Source organism: Salvelinus fontinalis, chromosome 17 (assembly GCF_029448725.1).
Source record: "Salvelinus fontinalis isolate EN_2023a chromosome 17, ASM2944872v1, whole genome shotgun sequence".
Lineage (NCBI taxonomy): Eukaryota > Metazoa > Chordata > Actinopteri > Salmoniformes > Salmonidae > Salvelinus > Salvelinus fontinalis.
Genome location: NC_074681.1, coordinates 22,437,651 through 22,459,983, shown reverse-complemented (window position 1 = coordinate 22,459,983; position 22,333 = coordinate 22,437,651). Strand labels below are relative to the sequence as shown.

Sequence of the window (22,333 nt, the reverse complement as noted above, 5' to 3'; positions counted from 1 at the left end):
CATTCTCATTCGCTCTGCTGTTGGGTTATTAAGGAGCTCTGTAATAGCAGCTCCAAGCCTCGCTTCAAATCTCCCAGCATCTCCTTCTCCTGTTCTACCCTTTCTATTTATTTCTCTCCCCATCAATACCTTCCCGTGATCGGCCGTGGCTCTGTATCTGTCCCAACACGCCAGTCGTCACTGGACGCTGCTCAAATTGATGGCGGCTTCTCCGGAAGACCATATAGACCGCCGGCGGATCAGGAGAGTCCGGTCCAAGAGCGATACCCCATACCTCGCCGAAGCCAGAGTCTCCTTCAACCTGCATACAGGTAGGTTTGTTCTCACGTGTGGCCATTGATTCTCGAAGCACCAAACCTTACTATTGTAAACGAACGGTTTTGTCAAATAGAATTATATTTTATAGTTATTTTTACTGAGACAGCTCGATCTGCACTAGTGCATATATAAATGTGGACATTTGGTTTTACCTAATTTGCCATTTTGGTGGCATTTTGGACACATTTATCATATCGAATTGTTTGATTTGTGAAATGATAATTTGCTATTAGGCTATGTAAGAATAAGAACATGAATGGTCATTGTACAACGTGTGAGATTGTATTTCGTTAGAGAACGGCATTAGGTCTTCTAATTCATTTCAGTTACATAATAGAGGGAGCATTCGACTGACTCTGAGCCCCAACGTGATCGTGTAGTCACCAGCAAGGTGTTCGGGATTATGCCGGAGATCCCTTACAGAGAGCATATTGGTGTTGACTGTTAAAGCACCCATGTATGTTATATACATCCAAGTTATTATATACAGTGCAATATTATTGGTATATTAGATGTTGATTAGATTCAGTTTCTGGCTTGTGGGAAACGTACACAAATTGCTCCTCTCCGAGCGCCGAGGTGTATTGCATTTCTTGTTACCATGGTGACTTGGCATAATTTTCGGTCTGAGTCTGTTGTTAGCCCACGAGAGGCATTCATATTTTTTTGCATTGTAATAGCATACAACTTCAACCAAATACAGCCAAATGTAGCCTAGGCATCCGATCACATATCGCAGTTATTCGTAATTCGATATCATGCAAAATATGGTCTATGCGATTGCATGATTGCCATGATGAATTGGTTCAGAAATAAATAGCCTTGGAGCCTTTTGCATGGTTTTAGTTGGCATATAGTCCGTGCATCAGTTCAATAGTATTGCAGTGCTTCTGTCACCTGGCCGGAGCTGTCCACTGTGCTGTGGTGCTGAAACGGCTGGATAGCCCAAATTGCTTTGCGTACGTGGACAAACTTCGAATAACTTAACTTAAGGTAAAGTCTTAAAATGTTTTCTTTTCGGATCTTTTTTCTGTATTAAACTGGTACATTTTGTTTAACCATTTCTGTTATGGTCACACCCACACTATGAGTGATCTTCTGTGACTAAACTGCAGCATCAGTCCCTATGGTGTTTAGATGGACTTTACTGTGTTATTGATTAACAGTCAATATTGCACCGACTTGTAGTCCTTTACATAGTTTCAGGAATAAATACTTTTCAGGCTATTGATGCATTCTGGAAATGTCTACTATCTTGTGTTTTGATTTGTCCAAACCATGTTTTCTTTTGCTATCAACTGCAACTGGAATTTAAAGAGGACAGTTGGAGCAGGTTACTTTCCCCCCACCTTTCTAAAACAGTGCTCCCAATCCTATCAGGTAGGCTAAATGCTGTCCGCAATTTTGTGTGCTGTATGGGTGTGCCTTGAGCGAGAGGGAGAGGGAGAGAGGGAGGTACAGAGGGGAGGGAGTGGGGGAGGGAGGGAGAGCTAGAGTGTGAGAGAGAATGAGAAGAGAGAGAGGGGGAATGATGGAGGAAGGGAGAAAGAGATGAAGAGAAAGACGAAAGGCGTGATGAAGGGAGAGAGCAAAATGAAAAGAGAGAGAGAGAAACAGAGCAACAGAGACAGAGGGTTTACATATGGTTTGAGGCCAGCAGGAGGCCAAGCAGAGCTTCTATGTGGAAACAAGGTCACCAAGTAATTTAGTCCAGATGAGCCCTGAGGTAACCTGGACCCAGTTCACACTGTCTGTTCTAATGAGCTCGTCACTCTGTGGCAGGTAGCATGCTGTGAGGGTTATGCCTTTGCATGTCTGTCCTCCTTCTGCCACCTTTTTGGGAAGTGGCCTTAGTGGAAAGGGGCCAGAACAATGGGGACCAGAACATACAGGATTCATGTAATAGGAATGGAATGCTGCTGCTGGGTCGGAGTATGTGTGACTGTGAGTGTGTGTAACTGTGATTGTGTGATATCTGACCTCGTATTGTGATCTGTGGTGTCTGCCGCAGACAGATTGTTATACAGTATACAGTAGCAGCATGCTTCAGGTCTATTCCATGAATCCTGTAAGTGCTGGTCGCCATTCTTCTGCTCCCAAAAGGTGGCAAAAGGAGGACAAACATGCAATCTGTCTGCGGCAGACACCACAGATCACAATACGGGGTCAGATATCACTCAAACTCACAGTCCCACACACTCATACATACTCCGACCCACCACAACTCAGATATCTGAGAACAACAGACAAAACATTCAGAGTGGACAACAGTTGAATTATCTGAGGACACAGTTCAAAAGGCAGACTATTGTCTGATTGGTTGATGGACATGTTGATCCAGGGTCAACATAATAAAGAGGCCTCAGGAACATCGACAGCTTGGAGAAATCAGTACGTGCAGTGCTATTTGTACTCTGAACTGTTCACCATTTGTGCTGAAACTGTTGAAACATTTGGATCTCTGTTCTCCCAGTATCACATACAGTAGGCACCAACAGACATGATCGTCCTGTTCTTCCTAGACAACTTTGCAGTATTTTTCTTTTTTTGTGTGTTACATTTTACATTATTTGCTCAGATGAAAATAACGTTTGGATATTAGATCGGTGGTCACTTAGCAGCATTTCGAACAGAAATGTGACTTCCCTTAATTGGATTCTTTGTTTGTACCCCCTGAGGCAATTCCACTCATCCCAGGGGCTGCTCCAAGACACCGTCGATGGAGAAGAGGAATATGGAGTGGGATTTTTGTCAGACTCAGGAGGCGTACCGCTTCCGAGTATATTACTCGCTAATGTTCAGTCCCTAGACAATAAAGTAGATAAGCTCAGAGTGAGGATCTCCTTCCAGAGAGACATCAGGGACTGTAACATACTCTGTTTCACGGATTCATGGCTCTCTCCGGATATACTGTCCCCGTCCATACAGCCAGTGGGGTTCCCCGTAGATGAAGAAATAACTCTCCAGGAAAAAGAAAGGTGGAGGGAGGTGTATGTTTCATGATTCACTAATCATGGTGTGATTGTGGTAAAATATAGGAACTCAAGTCATTTTGTTCTCCCGATCTGGAGTACCTCACCATCAAATGCCGACCGCATTACCTCCCAAGATAATTTTCATCTTCACGACCGTGTATATAATCCCTCAAGCCAACACCACGACACCTCTCAAGGAACTACACTGGACTTTGTGCAAACTTGAAACCACATATCCTGAGGATACATTCATTGTAGCTGGGGATTTTAATAAAACAAATCTGAGGAAAACGCTTACAAAGCTTTATCAACACATCTCCTGCGCTACTCGCTCATCAAGAACTCTTGACCATTGCTACTCCCCCTTCTGGGATGGCTACAAGGCCCTCCCCCACACTCCCTTCAGCAAATCAGATCACACCTCCATTCTGCTCCTCCCCTCCTATAGGCAGAAACTTAAACAGGAAGTACCCGTGGTAAGGACTGTTCAACATGGTCTGACCAATCAGAATCCAGGGCTTCAAGATTGTTTTGATCATGCAAACTGGGATGTGTTCTGGGTTGCCTCTGAGAATGGCATTGACATACACTTTATATACAAGAGCTCACAGATTACTGCACCTGTACATAGCCCATCTATAATTTAGCCCAAACAACTACCGTGTGTACAGGTGCAGTGATCGGTAAGCTGCTCTGACAGCTGATGCTTAAAGTTAGTGAGGGAGATATAAGTCTCCAGCTTCAGTGATTTTTGCAATTCGTTCCAGTCATTGGCAGCAGAGAACAGGAAAGGAAAGGCGGCCTAAGGAGGTGTTGTCTTTGGTGATGACCAGTAAAATATACCTGCTGGAGCGCGTGCTATGGGTGGGTGTTGCTGTGGTGACCAGTGAAATGAAATAAGGCGGGACTTTACCTAGCAAAGACTTATAGATGACCTGGAGCCAGTGGGTTTGGCGACGAATATGTAGCGAGGGCCAGCCAACGAGAGCATACAGGTCGCAGTGTTGGGTAGTATATGGGCCTTTGGTGACAAAACGGATGGCACTGTGATAGACTACATCCAATTTGCTGATTAGAGTGTTGGAGGCTATTTTGTAAATGACATCGCCGAAGTCAAGGATCAGTAGGATTGTCAGTTTTAAGAGGGTATGTTTGGCAGCATGAGTGAAGGAGGCATTGTTTCGAAATAGGAAGCCGATTCTAGATTTAATTTTGGATTGGAGATGCTTAATGTGAGTCTAGAAGGAGAGTTTACAGTCTAACCAGACACCTAGGTATTTGTAGTTGTCCACATATTCTAAGTCAGAACCATCCAGAGTAGTGATGCTAGTTGGGCGGGCGGGTGCGGGCAGCGATCGGTTGAAGAGATTGCATTTAGTTTTACTAAACATCTAGTGGAAATACTTTCCAGGGGAGGCTGTTATAGCAGCAAAGGGGGGACCAACTCCACTCCATATTAATGCCCATGATTTTAGAATGAGATGTTCGATGAGCAGGTGTCCACATACTTTTGGTCATGTAGTGTGTACATTGACTCGGTGACCGAGCTTATCAGGAAGTGCACAGAGGATGTTGTTCCCCCTGTGATGATTAGAACTTATCCAAACCTAAAAAAAAAATGGATAGACGGCAGCATTCGCACAAAACTAAAAGTGCGAACCACTGCATTTAACCACAGCAAGGTGGCTGGGAACATGGACGAGTACAAACAGTCCAGCTATGGCCTCTGTAAGGTATTCAAACAGGCAAAACATAAGTACAGGGACAAAGTAGAGTCGCAATTCAATGGCTCATACACGAGACGTATGTGGCAGAGACTCCAAAACAATCATGGATTGTAAAGGAAAAACCAGTCATGTCGCGGACACCGATGCCTTTCTCCTTGAAAAGCTAAACACTTTCGGCTTCGAGGAAAACACAGTGCCGCCGGCACGGGCCACCGCCGTTCGCCATGACTGTGAGCTCTCGTTCTCCTTGGCCGACGTGATAAAGACATTTTAGCTCGTTAAACCTTGCAAGGCTGCTGGCCCAGACATCATCCCTAGCCGCATCCTCAGAGCATGCGCAGACCATTATATTCAATCTCTCCATATCCTAGTCTGTTGTCCCCAATTGCTTCAAGATGTCCACCATTGTTCTGTTACCCAAGAAAGCGAAGATAACTGAACTAAATTACTATCACCCCGTAGCACTCACTTCTCTCATCATGAAGTGCTTTGAGAGGCAAGTTAAGGAACATATCACCTCCACCTTAATCAACACCCTAGACCCACTACAATTTGCATACTGCCTAAAGAGATCAATGGATGACACAATCACCATCGCACTGCACTGGCCTGTCCCATCTGGACAAGAAGCAGCTGATCGTGGACTTCAGGAGACAGCAGAGAGAGCACATCCCCATCCACATCAACTGGGCCGCAGTGGAGAGGATGAAAATCTTCAAGTTCCTCTGCGTGCACATCACTGACAACCTGAAATGGTCCATCCACACAGACAGTGTGACGAAGATGCCGCAACAGCACCTCTTCAAACTGAGGAGGCTGAAGAAATTCGGCTTGGCCCCTAGACCTCACGAACTTCTACAGATTGAAAATACCATTGAAAACATCTTGTCGGGCTGTATCACCGCCTGGTACGGCAATTGCACCGTCCGCAACCGCAGTACTCTCTAGTGGGGGGTGTGTGGTCAGCCCAACGCATCACCGGGGGCGCACTGCCTGTTCTCCAGGACATCTACAGCACCCAGTGTCACAGTAAGGCCAAAAAGATTATCAAGGACCTCAGCCACCTGAGCCGTAGCCTGTTCACCCTGCTACCATCTCAATGGTACATAGTTATTAAACACTGGTCACTTAAATAATGTTTACATACTGTTTTACCCACTTCATATGTATATACTGTAACTACTGCTGTACACACCTTTTCTATTAATATACTGTCTATACACACCATCATATACATAGATATTTATATTCCAGACTCTGACATTGCTCGTTCTGATATCTCTTAATTCCTTTCTTTACGTTTTTGGAATTTGTGTGTATTGTTGTAAATTGTTAGGTATTACTGCACTGTTGGAAACATAAGCATTTCACTGCACCCAAGATGTGTATTTAATATATATATTTTTTTTAATTTATTTATTTAACCTTTATTTAACTTGGCAAGTCAGTTTAAGAACAAATTCTTATTTACAATGACGGCCTATCAGGGAATAGTGGGTTAACTGCCTTGTTCAGGGGCAGAACTACAGATTTTTACCTTGTCACCTCGGGGATTCAATCCATCACCCTTCGGTTACTGACCCAACGCTCTAACCACTAAGGCTACCTGCTGCCCCAAAAGCGGCAGGTACACAACCAGTAGAATTTGATTTGATTTGGAAATACAGTCTCTGCTGAGGGGCTAGCTCGGCCCTGCAAGCCTGTATTACCCAGCCAGGTCACCCGTGATACAAGTCAGTATTCGATGTCCATCCATGTCTGAGGACGTCGGGAGATGATGTGGAAACCAGCCACTAGGGGCAACAGTTAGCAATAATACCTACAACTATTTTTTTTTTTTTGCCTATCCCAAACATTAACCCCTACCTTAACCATTCAGAATTAATGCCCAACCTTAAGAATTTGGAGTTAATGCCTAAACTTAACCTTAGACACTTTGAAATGTTACTTTTGGAACAACAGAAACCTGGATGGACATGAGACTGTGAGAGCTTGCAGATAGTACCATAGCATCCAATGACTTTATGATAGGAATCACCCCATAATGGAATCAGAGTTGAGTACAGTAAGGGGTGAGTATGACAAGACGTAGGTATATTGAATTGGCCTGTTTAGCACCGTGTGGATAATTTGATTAGTCTCTTTGATTAGATTAACCTGAGCTGCGTCATACCGCTGGCTTTTCATCCTTAATCCAGGTGTTTGTTGTTGTTGGAAACAGCTGTTCAAATTAACCCTAGCTGTTGTCTCTCACCTCATGTTATGAAGCTCCCAGTGTGCACCCAGTGATACTGTACAATACCACAATGCCACCTTTTTGGAGGTTTTCTCAGAGCAGCTGGGGGGCCAGTTCAAAGGATGTACTGTATGTGTATGCAAGAATGCATGTGTGCATATGTGTGTGTGCATGTGTTTGTGTGTGTGTGTGTGTGTGTGTGTGTGTGTGTGTGTGTGTGTGTGTGTGTGTGTGTGTCCATCACTAATCTTTATGTGGCTCTGCTTTGAGCTATTGGAACTACATCTGTCAGACTTGTTCACTCAAGGCACTAGTGCAGTGAGGATTTCAATCAACAACCCCAACAGGAAATGACTACTAACCAAAGAAGCTGGGTGACACTTCCATTATACAGTACACTGTGCAGACAAACACAGGATGAATAGAATCCAGTCCCATCTGTACAGGATCCTTCCTTGTATGGTAGACAGGAGTCAAAATCATTCAGGGAAGGTTTGGGTGAGAGCTGTATTTGTGTACGTGTGTGTGTGTGTGTGTCTGCATGCGTATGTGTGTGCCTGTGTGCACATGTGGTGTACTTGCCAAGCAGTGATGTGTTTGTGTGTGTATGTGTGTGCATGTGTGACGGTGTGTGTGTTGCCTGCTTGCTCGACCGTCTGCTGATACAGCAGCTCATTAGATTTATTTGTTTGTTTTTGTTTGCTCATCATTCAAGCACAACTCAACAACAGTCACATCTGTTATTTCCCTCTCACACACAGATACACAGACACACAAACACACACATCCCTTTCCCTATACACACTCCCCTCCATTTCTCCTCGTATCATCCGACACTGGAGCCTTTGATCTGTGTGTGATTAAATTTGATCTGTTTTTGGGTTAAATGTAATCACATCCTTGAAGATAGCTACACTCATTGTTGATCTGTCTTACACAGTATCTGGATGATCCTGTAATGTAGTGCATTGGTCTGTGATACACTGTGCATTTTACAGGGGTGGGCTACATGCTGTGCAGTAGTTAGTTATCCTGTCCTGGGCAGGTGAATGCTGTGTGTGCAGACTGAGTCATGGGACAGGGGATGCTGATGGCTTTATCTCCACTACAGGACATGGGCTGAATATAAATAGCCTGTATGGGCTGGAGCCTGGACTGGGCTGGACTGGGCTGGGCTGGGCTGGACTGGGCTGGGCTGGACTGGGCTGGACTGGGCTGGACTGGGCTGGGCTGCATTGCAGGGGATGAAGGGTGTATTTGGTGCTCCCCCTGGCTGTGCTCCAGGAGAGTAACTGACACCCATATGGAGTTGGAGGCAGTTTAATACACATATAGTCCTACAGATACAAGTACATAACAGGCACACACACGCACTCACTTACTCACTTACGCATGCACGCACACACCTGCATGCGATGCGCAGAAAGACACACCGGTGGAGGCTGGTGAGGGAAACGTGTTTCTATCAATTCTATCAACTCCGTTCCAGCCATTACTATGAGCTCACCAGCCTCCACTGACTCACACGTACAGTACACACTCACTCACAAACACACGCACACACATGCCATGTCACAATACCCCCTCCAGTATACCAATTAACACACCTTCTCAGCACCAAACATTCTGACAGCCTCTTTACAATGTTACGGGATCATTCTTTCCCATCCCCAGCCGCCTAGTATCCTAGTGCAGTTGAGGTACTGAGTTCTCCATATTTCCCTCCCTCCCCCTCCTGCTCTCTGGAATCACTCCTGTCCTAGAGAGAGAACATTCAATATAGCCAGATGGATGGTGGTGGCGGCAGGGCAGAGCCCATCCAATGCCACCCTGTAGGCGCAGGGCTCTATCTGCCTGTATCGCCTGGGCCTTTCTGGGGGAAATGACAGTGTGTCAAAGGAAGCACCTCACACAGCCACCTGCTAGACCAGACCCACTCCCAGTCTTAATACAGGCTGTATTTGATCTCTATTTGAGTCCGTCTGTGGTCTGCCCCGGGCAGATCTACTGTATCTTCTCTACTTCCTACACTGTGTGCCTGGTTTCTCTGACTGCCTCACTGTAAGGGAGGATTTCATCTAGTAGTAATCGCATCCTGATATGAGCATCTATTCCTGAACAGAGATGACAGTTTAAAACACAGTGTGTTGTGAAAATCTGTTATGGATGTATTGTGATATTATGAATGTATTGTATTGTTTTTAAAATTGTATAACTGCATTAATTATGCTGGATCCCAGGCAGAGTAGTAATGGGGATCCATAATAAAAAATACAAATTCCAAAAGAACAAAGGCTCCAAAAACACCCCAAAACCTTATTTTTAGAAACGGCAATGCCCTCAGTATATTGATGCAGGTCTTAAGATTTTTGTGTCTTTACAAACTTTATCCTCAACATTATATATACTTTGTGTGCTAGCAAGCTTGTACTTTCTCGTTTCTCATATCACCACAATGGGAATGAGAAATCTCTTTTATAACATGACATTTACATAAAAAACTGAGATTTGGTTCATAAAAGCAAACTTGTCCTTTAAACTTAAAGCATGACACGTGAGCCTACGAAGTTGCATTTCATAGAGATCTCAGCACACATATTTATTCTCACAGTGATTCACGTTGACCAGCACCGGTTGTACCCTACTGTACCATCACTCTGTGAATAAAACATTCATATCATATTGAAAATAGCTGTATAGATGTGCTACACCGAGGCAACTAATAGTGCTACGATTCCTTTCAACCCTCAGAACCAACCATCCTACCAGGAAGTGTCCCATCATCCTTCACTTCAGATGAAAGAAGGAGACAGGCAGGTGTCAACCATGAAAGGCCTGGAGAGATTGCAAGATTGCTCTTCTCTCTGTCTGTCTCTCTCTCCTTCCTCTTTCTCCAGAAGTCTGGCAATGGCTCTAGCTATAATGCGCTTTCCATGTGCCCCTCCTTGTGAAAAAATGCTAGGGAAAGCTGCGTGACGATGCGGTTATTAATCATATTTATAGTCAGTGTGGCAGAATGTTGGAAGGGGGAAGAGGGGTGGGGGGATAGGATGGGTTGAGGCACTGAATCCCAATGACAGCTCCACCACTGCCAAAAGCCAATATGCTGCCTGGAGGAGGGAGGAGGTGGAGGAAGTTTACTGTGGTACAGTGCAGTGTCTCTTTTCCTACACAGCCTGTTTTATTTTATCCAATCTGCAGAAAGCCCGGTGGAGCGCAGTTCGTTTATATCTGTTTGAGTTGGTGACAGGCAGGCAGCATTGTTGTGAAACAATGCGGAGAGGATGGCATAAGAGCTTGTTGGTAGTATCACACTACAGTTCCCATTGCGCACCACCAGCACTAGTTCTTTATGACATTTCTGCTGACTGGCAGAGGAGATATCTGAGATAGAACTCTCAAAATGCAATGCTATTGTACAGTAGTAACCTTGGAACCATTAAGTCAAAGCTACACAGCAGCATTTATTTACACAGTATACATACGGATAAGAAACCATTGTCAAATTGCTTAATTATTTTGTACAGGTATAGTATTCTCACAGGTAGATGCTTCCACATTTTAGAATAAGACATGTGTGCATGAAAAATGAAACAGATCATGGGTTTTGCCAGGGCAGACATCATTTGATTGAATCCAGACCCTGTCTTGTCTGAACCATGACACTGGTACCAATTCCACATTTAGTACAACTAATTTCCCCCAAAAAGTAGATTCCAGATGTGTTTTCACTGGGGCAGAATTTGAGCAGCCAATGAGAATGGGACAAATTTGACATGGTGGTTTGTGCGGCTCATCATACAGACAGATCATAACGGGAAATAATGTACCCACTATTCAGAGTGACAGTTATGTAAGACTACATTAAGCCTAGCCAGTAGGCTATGGAAGGAGGAAATGGGTGGGTGTAGTAAGAGGAAAGAGAGGTTGGATTAAGTGCCTAATATTATATTCATTTTTGTATATAATGCTCTTCCTGGAGCAATGTATGAATCAGGGGAGGCAGTATACTGATCTGGAATTGCACACACGTACACTACTACTTCACTCCCACCATGCAAGGTTAAATTGCTCCATGCATTACATTGTGTTGCTAAAGCTGCATCAGCATTAAATTGGGAGCGGTTACAGCCGTCTTCCTCCCCCCTCTCCCTTACCCCCTTCTGCGTCTCCCCCCTTTCCACTGTTTCCATGTTCTCCCTGGGACCCTCGGGGACCGGAGTCCTGTCACATTAGCATAATTGTTGTTGGGACTTGCTGGCGTGCTCTGTCGCCAACGAACTCCTGGGTGTAAGCAGTTACATAAAGCAATGCTACCCGCCCATGAGAACCAGAGCAGAGCTGCATGTATAGTGTATAATCTTCTACTGAGTCATCACAGGCCAGAGGGAATGACTGAGCTCTGATGAGAACCAGCAATCCATTCACAAAATGAGGGGGAGAGAGAGGAAAAGAGGGAAAGAGAAAGAGAGAGAGAGGGGAAGTATACAAGAGGGAGAGCAGCGGTAGCTAGAGTTTTACAAATTAAAGATTTATAGATACACCGGAGGGAGAGTGATAGAAAGGAGATATGGGAAGAGGGAGACGGAGAGAGTAGTAGAGTTACAAATTACAGATGTATAGATACACAGAGCGAGAGAGAGAGAGCGAGAGCGAGAGCGAGAGCGAGAGAGAGGCCTTGCTACCTCTTATACACCTCCCAGCAGGCCATCATGTGCCAAGCTGCTGCCAGGCTGCCAGCTTACCTGTGAGTGTTGTTGCTGTGCTCAGCTCAGCAACAACTTGTCTCAGTGCCCATAGCAACGGTATACTGAGAACAGATGCAGAAAGGAAGCACAGCAGAGGAGGCTGGTGGGAGGAGCTATAGGAGGATGGGCTCATTGTAACGTCTGGAATGGAATAAATTGGAACGGTATCAAACAAATCCAACATATGGAAACCACGATTGACTCCTTTCCATTAATGCCATTCCAGCCATTACAATAAGCCTGTCCTCTTAAAGCTCCTCCCACCAGCCTCCACTGAAGCACAGTCTATCTAAAGGAATATCAAACTCACAAGTACAGGTTTGACATACTTTTTAATTGGATATCAAACTCTATAGGCCTCATTCTAGAAGAATATCAAAGTCACAGATTTCAATCTCACAGAGAAAAGATTTTGAATTGTAGCTATCATTCACTGCATATCGTATGACAACAAAGCTTGTATTGGACTGAGAAAAATACATTTTTGTTACTTCAAAGAGCTGCAAAGATCCTACATCTCCTCACTGAGACCTGACTGTAGGGTTTACACTTCATCACACCTGAATTAGGATTGAAACATTTCTCTCTCCCTTGTATGACCTTGCTTCATTACTCTAGCTATGTACTCACACACACCCCTCACATATGAACACACACACACACCTCTGTGCTGTAGTCACACACACACACACACACACACACACACACACACACACACACACACACGCACACACGCACACACACGCACGCCCCCTTGCTCCTCAGTTTTTAAAGCGATGTTCATTTTCTCCAAAAGCTGCTGTGTGTCTGTCACCATCTTTCACCCAGCAAACAGTGCTGTTTCATCATTAGCACACTGTTGGAAAAATCAGATACAGAGGGATTCAGCGCTGACTCTGCTGTAGCAGCAGCCTACTCTATAGGCAGGCGAATAAAGAGACGGGAAGGGGATATGCTGAATATACTACTACACTGCATTAATATCAGTGGCGGTCAGTGCCGTTTATGATGAGGGAGGACACATTTTTTTTCATGAGCATGGCCTGTCATTCACATTCCATTCACCCAGTTCAACGTAACATCTATAGGTTTAGGCTACTACATGATACTCTAATTTTCCATATACCCATCATGAGGTTACTACAACCTAGCCTATGAAGTAAAATTTACAACGTAGGTGCGTGCACAGGTCAAGAGAAAAATGTGAGATGACAGACAGTGACACATTCAATACCGCCTTGCACACTCTTGCCTGCATCTTGCTTGTCTATGGCGTAATCATTGGTCCAACAGTTGCAAATGAGAGTTTCTATTGTAATTTTATCCCAATTTCATTTGCTTCTGTTAAAGAAACGTTTTTCAACAGAATTAGCAGAATGAATACACCCCTGATCACGCATAAACACAGTTCACTTTCATAGCAGCCCCCACATTGTATTCCTTCTCACCTCTATGCATTTCCTCCTCTCACCTTTTCCCTTTGTTTGTGGACTTCAATGAACAACACATCAGCTGTATGTGACCAAGTGAAAAACCTTTCAAAGCCAAACCATGTCATAACCACTACACACAGCCTACATCGTTGTCACCATATTAGCTAAAATAACATCCTAGTCAACATAGCCAATAGAACTAATGAATTAGTAAACCCGCTACAATCATGCAGTAACGTTACAGTGTATAGTCAGTAAGCAGTTACACCGGTGGGCCCCGGTCGAAATAAATTAATAAAACCAAAAGCTTACCTTGACTTGGAAGAGTTCCAGTGTTGTGTTGGATAGTCATAGCCAGCTAGCTAACATAGCATCCCTCTGTTTGAGACGGGTGTAACTAAACTAGCGAGCTGCATTTGCTAGCTAAGTAAGTGAAACTGAAAAAAATGACACTCTTTCTCTCTCTTGCTTCTCCTTAATTTTTAAAGAAATTAATTTGTTGAAAACTGTTCAACTATTGTCTTTCTCTCTCTTTGAGTCAACTACTCACCACATTTTATGCATTGCGGTGCTTGCTAGCTGTAGCTTATGCTTTCAGTACTAGAATAATTCTCTGATCCTGTGATTGGTTGGACAACATGTCAGTTCATGCTGCAAGAGCTCTGATAGGTTGGAGGACGTCCTCCGGAAGTTGTCATAATTACTGTGTAAGTCTATGGAAGGGGGTGAGAACCAAGAGCCTCCTAGGTGTTGTATTGAAGTTAATGTACAAAGAGGAGGACGGAAGCTAGCTGTCCTCCGGCTACACCTGACATGGTTCTACCTGTCACTAGAGGGCGGCAGAGACCATCCTAGAGACATGAACGACACATTTACTCATTATGATTTCCCTATTAAAAGAGGTGTGTTTTTTGTTGTCCTTTGCTGAAGCTGGAATTAATTGTGTGCCATGTGCGTTTGTCTCCTGAGTGAGTTTTCTAGACTTAGTGTTTGTTGTTCTTCCAGTGATCCTTCCATTAACATTTCTCAGTAAAGTATTATGTTTATCCTTAACCACTGATTCCTCGTCTGGTCTCTTCTCTGCACCTGAGTCCAACCTCACCATGTCACAACACCATGTTTCTACCCTAAAGAGTGCTGTTGAGGATACTTTAGACCTTCATTGCAAAACTGTGTGTTTTAATCAATTATTTGGTGACGTGACTATATTTAGTGTAGTTTTATCTAAAAAGGATAACTTTATCAATGTTTTACTATTTTTATTTTTATGAAATTCACTAAGGAGGATGGTCCTCCCCTTCATCATCTAAGCAATCTTCACTGATATGTAGTAGCTCTGTGTATTGCAGCAACCAGTGGAATTAAATACGTAGAAGAGTAAACTCCCTTGGGGAAGTTTGTATGGCACTTAAAGTTATTTGGGTCATTCCATTATTCATTTTCAAATGAATCCTTTTAGGAAAGACCAATGTGAACTATATTGTTCCTGGCTGTGCAAACCATGCAACTGAGTTTGACTAGTGTCTCCACCGGGGACTGCTGTGCTGTACTCTCATAGACTCTCCATAAGCACTGAAGGGCATTGGTTTAACAGCATCATAAAGATGATTTAAAAGGGAGGGTAGTGTGTTATATCTCCAAGCAGTTTAGAGAAGTGACCAATGATAGGCTTTGTTTTTTTTTTAAATTATGAGTCTTTTTTTGCACTATCATTCTTATTTGCATACCAGTTTGTTCAACACTCTTTCACTTGGTCATTCCAAGGACAAGAGGGAAAGTCTATGTGTCCATGTGTTCCGTGTAGAGACCCGTGTGTTCTAAATTATGTTGTTGTTGGGATGGGTGGGGGAAAAATTGCTCTGGTCAGTATGATGAGTTTATAATACATTTTATTCAAGGATACCTGTCAGACTGCACTCAGATGCCCAAAATAGTATGAGCTGGATTCATTCCCAAAAGCATCTCAATAAGATAGTAATTATTTGTACAATTATGGTCACAACTTTCGACATGAGCATTTTTGCTTGGGTGAATATCAATTTTCACCATTAACAAAACCATTGGACTATTGAATTTTAGATTGAGTAATAAATTTTTATGATTATTATTGTTTGTTTTCCCCTCCATCAATAGCTCTAGCTATATATCATCATGTCAGTGTACAGATGTAGGATCTTCATTTGAGCCAGTTTTATACAGCAGGTAAATAATCCTGCTTCAACCGGAAATGTGAATTATTATGTGGATCATAATTATTGGACATTTTTGTGCAAATCAAGTCTGAAATGTAATAGTGGAAATTACAAACTTCAGAAGCTTTTTTAAACCTAAAATACACTACAAGTTTGCATTGCAGGAATGTTCTCCTGCAACAAGGTGATCAAATTAAGATCATACACTAGCTTTTTAGTGCTTGAGTTCCTTTGTGAAATATTAATGCTTTTTAATTCCACATCTCCAGTGAGGTTTCATGGCCAAGGGCAACTGAACATACTGAAGGAGGTGGCCTGATTGGTGTTAAATCATCAAACACACACTGGTCAGAAGAGGCTTCAGTGACTGGGAGGTGGAAAACTACACCTGCAGCCTCTGCCACCTAGCCTCGTCCCAGACCTGTTTCTGCTGTCTTGCCAACTAACTCCTATGGTCACTGCAACCAAAGTAAGACAGCACAGACAGATCTGGGACCAGACTATTTGGCACCCTACAGTTCTTGAGAGACTTGGAGCTGTTCACTCCCACCACAGAAGAAACCGGTCGAGTTCCTGCAAGACCAGATGTGCAGGCGTTGTATTGCAACACCAATTGTTGCGTGCCACATCATCGACTGTGCAGTCGGGCATCAGATTTCTATATCTTATGATGTGGTTAGCCAATATGTTAAATACCTATCCAGGCGTTGTAAGATCTGGTATGCGTCGGCAATGTAGTCCGGCAGGAACTCAACCTCAGTATTCTCTCATTTATTCAAAAGGGCTTGGTCCAGTTGTAGCACATAATGTATCACTGCTGCCCTCTGGTGGAGTGCAATGCTACTGCAACTGCAGTAGAGTGAAAATGCATGTGCCTCTGGGTTCTTACATGCAGTTACTGGACCGCTATTCATTAAACCCAAGGAAAAGGGTCACAATGGCAATGAATATTTAAAGGGCATTCTGCAATTGAAACATACATTTTTGGACTTCTAAATCAATTATGTATAGACATAGATTCTTTAAGAATATAACTTACAAATGCCACATTAACTTAGTACAATTGTTTAACCCATAGAGATCGTTAGAGGATGCAAAATAGTATTTGTCCTATTATGGGATCTATAAGAGCATGGGCAGCGCCAGAGAGAGGGAGGCGAACCGATAGCCGAGAAATCTGTCCACGTTAACCAGGTACATAATTATTAACCAGTTGAGGAGTTTTTGTATGAGGGCAATGAGAGAGTGACTAATTTAGTCAAGATAAACTTGAATTGTTATTGATACCTGAGGCTTATTTGATCTAATATAAGTTTCATAATGCTTAGGTTGTTACGAGTGTACTGATATGAGTTTAATGCATGTGACATCCCAGGCAACTTTTATATTAAAGACACTTCATATCGGAGTTGTCCCTGTTGAAATTCTAGACGGTCTATTCATATTCATGAGGCTAGCATATCATCTCACTTTCCATTGAAACAGGTGATTGACATCAACACCATTCATCGAATACATATCGATTTTTCAAATAACGAGATTATCCGGGAATCCAAAGAGAGTAATAGGTGGGAGCCTGACAGCCCACCGTTCCGCTCTGTGGAAAATGAATCCCATTGTTAGAGCGGAAGCATAAGTATCTCATCGACGTCATTATATCCATACACTGTATCTCTGGCAGCGCCATTGAGGCCATCTCCAAGTTGAAGTGGTCCATTTTCTTCTTCTACTACTTCTATGAGTTGGTAAACAAATTGAAAGAGTGCATACTGCCACCTGGAGTGTGTTGCTGGAACAGGTATAAAGTCAAGGTTGGCAATTTACTGCAAACCTGCAGCTATCGAATGTTTGCTCAATAGTATAATCATTGGCTGACCCCTCCTGGTGATGGAATTATGGGATCCTTCCTCAACCCATAGGAAGTCCTACCCAGTTGACTACTTAAAAATGGTGAAAGTCCTTGATGGCATTGCCCATGCTAAAACAGGCTTTTGGGCACTAGAGTCCTCTATCTACTATACAGTTGAAGTTTGAAGTTTACATACACCTTAGCCAAATACATTTAAACTCAGTTTTTAACAATACCTGACATTTAATCCTAGTAAAAATTCCAGGTCTTAGGTCAGTTAGGATCACCACTTTATTTTAAGAATGTCAAATGTCAGAAAAATAGTAGAGAGAATTATTTATTTCAGGTTTAATTTCTTCCATTACATTCCCAGTGGGTCAGAAGTTTACATACACTCAATTAGTATTTGGTAGCATTGCCTTTAAATTGTTTAACTTGGGTCAAACGTTTCGGGTAGCTTTCCACAAGCTTCCCACAATAAGTTGGGTGAATTTTGGCCCATTCCTCCTGATAGAGCTGGTGTAACTGAGCCAGGATTGTAGGCCTCCTTGCTCGCACATGCTTTTTCAGTTCTGCCCACAAATGTTCTATAGGTTTGAGGTCAGGGCTTTGATGGCCAATCCAACACCTTGACTTTGTTGTCCTTAAGCCATTTTGCCACAACTTTGGAAGTATGCTTGCGGTCATTGTCCATTTGGAAGACACATTTCCGACCAAGCTTTAACTTCATGACTGATGTTGCTTCAATATATCCACATAATTTTCGTCCCTCATGATTCCATCTATTTTGTGAAGTGCACCAGTCCCTCCTGCAGCAAAGCACCCCCACAGCATGCTTCGCGGTTGGGATGGTGTTCTTCGGCTTGCAAAACCTCCCCCTTTTTCCTCCAAACATAATGACGTTCATTATGACCAAACAGTTCTATTTTTGTTTCATCAGACCAGAGGACATTGCTCCAAAAAGTACGACCTTTGTCCCCATGTGCAGTTGCAAACCGTAGTCTGGCTTTTTTATGGCGGTTTAGGAACAGTGGGTTCTTCCTTGCTGAGTGGCATTTCAGGTTATGTCGATATAGGACTCGTTTTACTGTGGATATAGATACTTTTGTACTTGTTTCCTCCAGCATCTTCACAACGTCCTTTGCTGTTGTTCTGGGATTGATTTGATCTTTTCGCACCAAAGTACGTTCATCTCTAGGAGACAGAACGTGTCTCCTTCCTGAGCGGTATGATGGTTGCGCGGTCCCATGGTGTTTATACTTGCGTACTATTGGTTGTACAGGTGGTGGTACCTTCAGGCATTTGGAAATTGCTCCAAAGGATGAACCAGACTTGTGGAGGTCTACAATTTTTTTTCTGAGGTCTTGGCTGATTTCTTTTGATTTTCCCATGATGCCAAGCAAAGGCCTTGAAATACATCCACAGGTCCACCTCCAATTGACTCAAATTATGTCAATTAGCCTATCAGAAGCTTCTAAAGCCATGATGTCATTTTCTGGAATTTTTCCAAGCTGATTAAAGGCACAGTCAACTTAGTGTATGTAAACTTCTGACCCACTGAAATTTTGATACAGTGAATTATTAATGAAATAATCTGTATGTAAACAATTGTTGGAAAAAGGACTTGTGTCATGCACAAAGTAGATGTCCTAACCAACTTGCCAACACGAGTTTGTTAACAAGAAATTTGTGGAGTGGTTGAAAAACGAGATTTAATGACTCCAACGTAAGTGTATGTAAACTTCTGACTTCAACTGTAAATGGTCTAACCCCAGCAAACCCACAATATAATCTATTTGTAATCTATTTGAATGTAATTGTAAACAAACACTGTATTGTGGTGGAAATTCTAACCAAGTGAGTGAGATTTGTCATTTCTTCAAACAATTGTCTTTATTTAATAAGAATTGCAATAATGAAGCTGGTCGACCGCACACTCTTGAGTGTGAGGCCGAGAGTTCACAATACAAAATAAACAGTGGTCCTGTATAGCAGACCTAAAAATGCTTAGTCATGGCTGGTACCACCCCTCCCCGGCAGATCAGGGCATCATGATCTACCTTGTGTTCGTCTTGTGGTTATGTGCACCAGTGTTATTTATCCCCCCCCCCCCCCGGCTTAGTTTCTCAAAAGCAAAGATGATTAGAAACAAATAGGGGTTTGTTCTACTCCTCAGGTTATCTCTATCTCCTTGACAATACTCACAGACCAGCTGCAGGGAGCTAGAGGGGAACCAACCCTTTACAGAAGTACAGTATTAGTAGTTATGAGTTGTATTAGTTGTTAAGCATATAATTGGTAACTATCAATATTCAACAAAGCAGGGAAATACATAATTTTTCCTGTAGAGTACAGCTTCAAAACATGGTTAAAACTATCATTTTGATATCTCGTCCTTGCCTCCATAGCTCGGTCTATGAATTTGAGAGTGGATACATTTCTCCAGCCCCATCCCTCAGCTGTTTGCCAAATCTGTGGGAGGGTGTCTGCTTTGTTGATGTTTGAACTGCATGTTGCTGCTTTAAACACCCACACCAGGAGAAATCCACTTTTTCGGGCTGAAAGACCATGGGCAGAGCTTGATGTTGCACAACGATTTAAGTCAAAAAGTCATAGTTTTAGTCAAAGTATGATATATTTGGGCTTGAAGTGATCAATCTGAACTGCCCACTTTGTGCAAATGCGTGTGAATGCGGTGTCTTTTCCTATGATATGACATACATATTATTTTCAGCCTATGTTTTGTTTCAGGCCTGGGTTTTATTTGAACGTTACCACTTAACATTGTTTATTAATCAGAAACAGCTGCAAAGTTATACCTCTTTGTGACTGAGATGAGCCAAACAGCCTTGTGTCCACTTGGCCGCCTCACCCATGGAGCAAATAAAATAGGGGGTGCAAACAATATGAATGGTTTTGACCACTAAAGTTTTTCTTCACTACACGCTCCAATGCTTTGATTGATATAATGTAAGCTTGAAACCACAAGTGTCTATCCAGATACTGAAAAGACAACCGTGAAAGAAAATTCAAGGAACTTATAGTTACATGTAATTTGTGGCGTGAATGATCATTTTAGCCTATCATTTCACTTCCCCTGTGAGAACCATGAGCATGGGCTGACTTGGCTTTGCTGTATCGCAGCCGAAGCAAGCCACCAGCCTACCAAAGGTCGCAGCGTGTCCATTACAATGTAGGAAAACGCATATCAGCTATCTTTCAATAGTTATCCATTTTACCAGAGCTTCATCTAATTCTTTCCAACTATTTCTATGGCGGATTCGTGGCCACAATTTAATAACAATGAATGGCGAAGTCAAAGAAGTCAAAGGCCAGTGGTTTCCATCTGTGGCAAAGTTTCCCTAAATCAATGCTTATGACAAATCCAGCCCCAGAATCAGCCAGAGAAGCAACTGGCTAATCTTTTGAATAAGGTGTAGTAAAACAAAAACAGCAACACAGATAACATAAGCTAGCTAGATAAGGTTAGCAAGATAGCTAGCTAGCTATACTTAACAAAAAAATAAACACAACATGTAAAGTGTTCCATGTTTCATGAGCTGAAATACAAAAAAAAAAAACACAGAAATGTCTGATACGCACGAAAAGCTTATTCTCTCAAATTTTGTGCACAAATTTGTTTACATCCCTGTTAGGGAGCTTTTCGCCTTTGACAAGATAATCCATCTACCTGACAAGGGTGGCATATCAAGAAGCTGATTAAACAGCATGGTCATTACACAGGTGCACCTTATGCTGGGGACAATAAAAGACCACTTTAAAATGTGCAGTTTTGTCACACAGCACAATGCCACAGCTGTCTCAAGTTTTGAGGGAGCGTGCAATTGGCATTGTGTTTCTGCAAACACCATCGTGTTTCTGGTAGTCTCATCTTTTCATCGTAGTTTTGTAGGCCAAACGGTTCAGATGCTACAGACGTTTTTGCAAGGAGACCGATTTTCAGGATGTCTCATGGTCTGTCAAATACTGCTGTAGCTCGGCCACCTTCCACCACATATGCCGGAAGGCCGCCATCGGCGGATGTGCTGGATTGAGACGTATCCCATGGAAGATATATCTAGCTTAAACAGACGGATTTGGATGTGGATTTTTTAATTATGTTAATTCGATTTTCACGGGGGCTCAGACATCAACTCTAGGGGGTTAAAATGCAGAAATAAGGAAAGAGTTGAAGGAGCATTGTAATAAGCGGAAAGCCATAGTTGACAGTGTGATTTTTTTATTGGGTACAACAATTTTTTTGTCAGCTACAGTAAATAGTTACCATTGTATAGATATTTACTTTCCACTATTCCCTTGAACCAGCTTATAAACTCTGGAATATAATGATGTATTGCTGCCACAGAGAGGTCCAGTATGTTAATACTCAGCTCTACCATATTTCTGACACTTAATGTACAGAATAGGCCTGTTGTAAAAATACAAAGGAAGGTTTGATGTCCCTAGGATAGCATACAGTATGAAGGGAAGGGGTGCCCTAGAAAACAATATAAAGGTATGAGATACATTATATTGTATTTTATGATACTCCTGACCCGAATGAGGTGTGTGAAACGAGTAGGACTGATGTGAATTGGGTAACCACTAGGTGGCAGCATTATAAAGCCACAAATACCAAGTCATCTTTATCATCTTTCCACTGTAGCATTTTCACATAATGGACACAAGGTGGAACACTTTCTACATTGCCAATGTTCATACTGTATAATTTAAGTGAAAGTTTACACCAGCTGGATTTTATGATAACATGTATTTCAGCCATTTTACTGTATTTTTACTGTATCTGGGCGTGGCAGTGCAGTTTACTGTATCTGGGTAGTGGCAGTACGCTCTC

The 22,333-nt window shown here is 42.7% G+C and overlaps 1 protein-coding gene across 2 annotated transcripts in view; it reads left to right on the top strand.

The window, feature by feature from the left end:
• The first annotated feature begins 2 nt into the window (after positions 1-2).
• The window catches only part of LOC129813984 (phosphatase and actin regulator 1-like), an 82,898-nt gene continuing 60,567 nt past the window's right edge, over positions 3-22,333 (top strand). For both annotated transcript variants that reach the window (XM_055866677.1, XM_055866678.1), the window contains exon 1: positions 3-311. In XM_055866677.1, the coding sequence (XP_055722652.1) occupies positions 200-311 (112 nt within the window). In that variant the 5' untranslated portion in view covers positions 3-199. The remainder of the gene's footprint in view (positions 312-22,333) is intronic.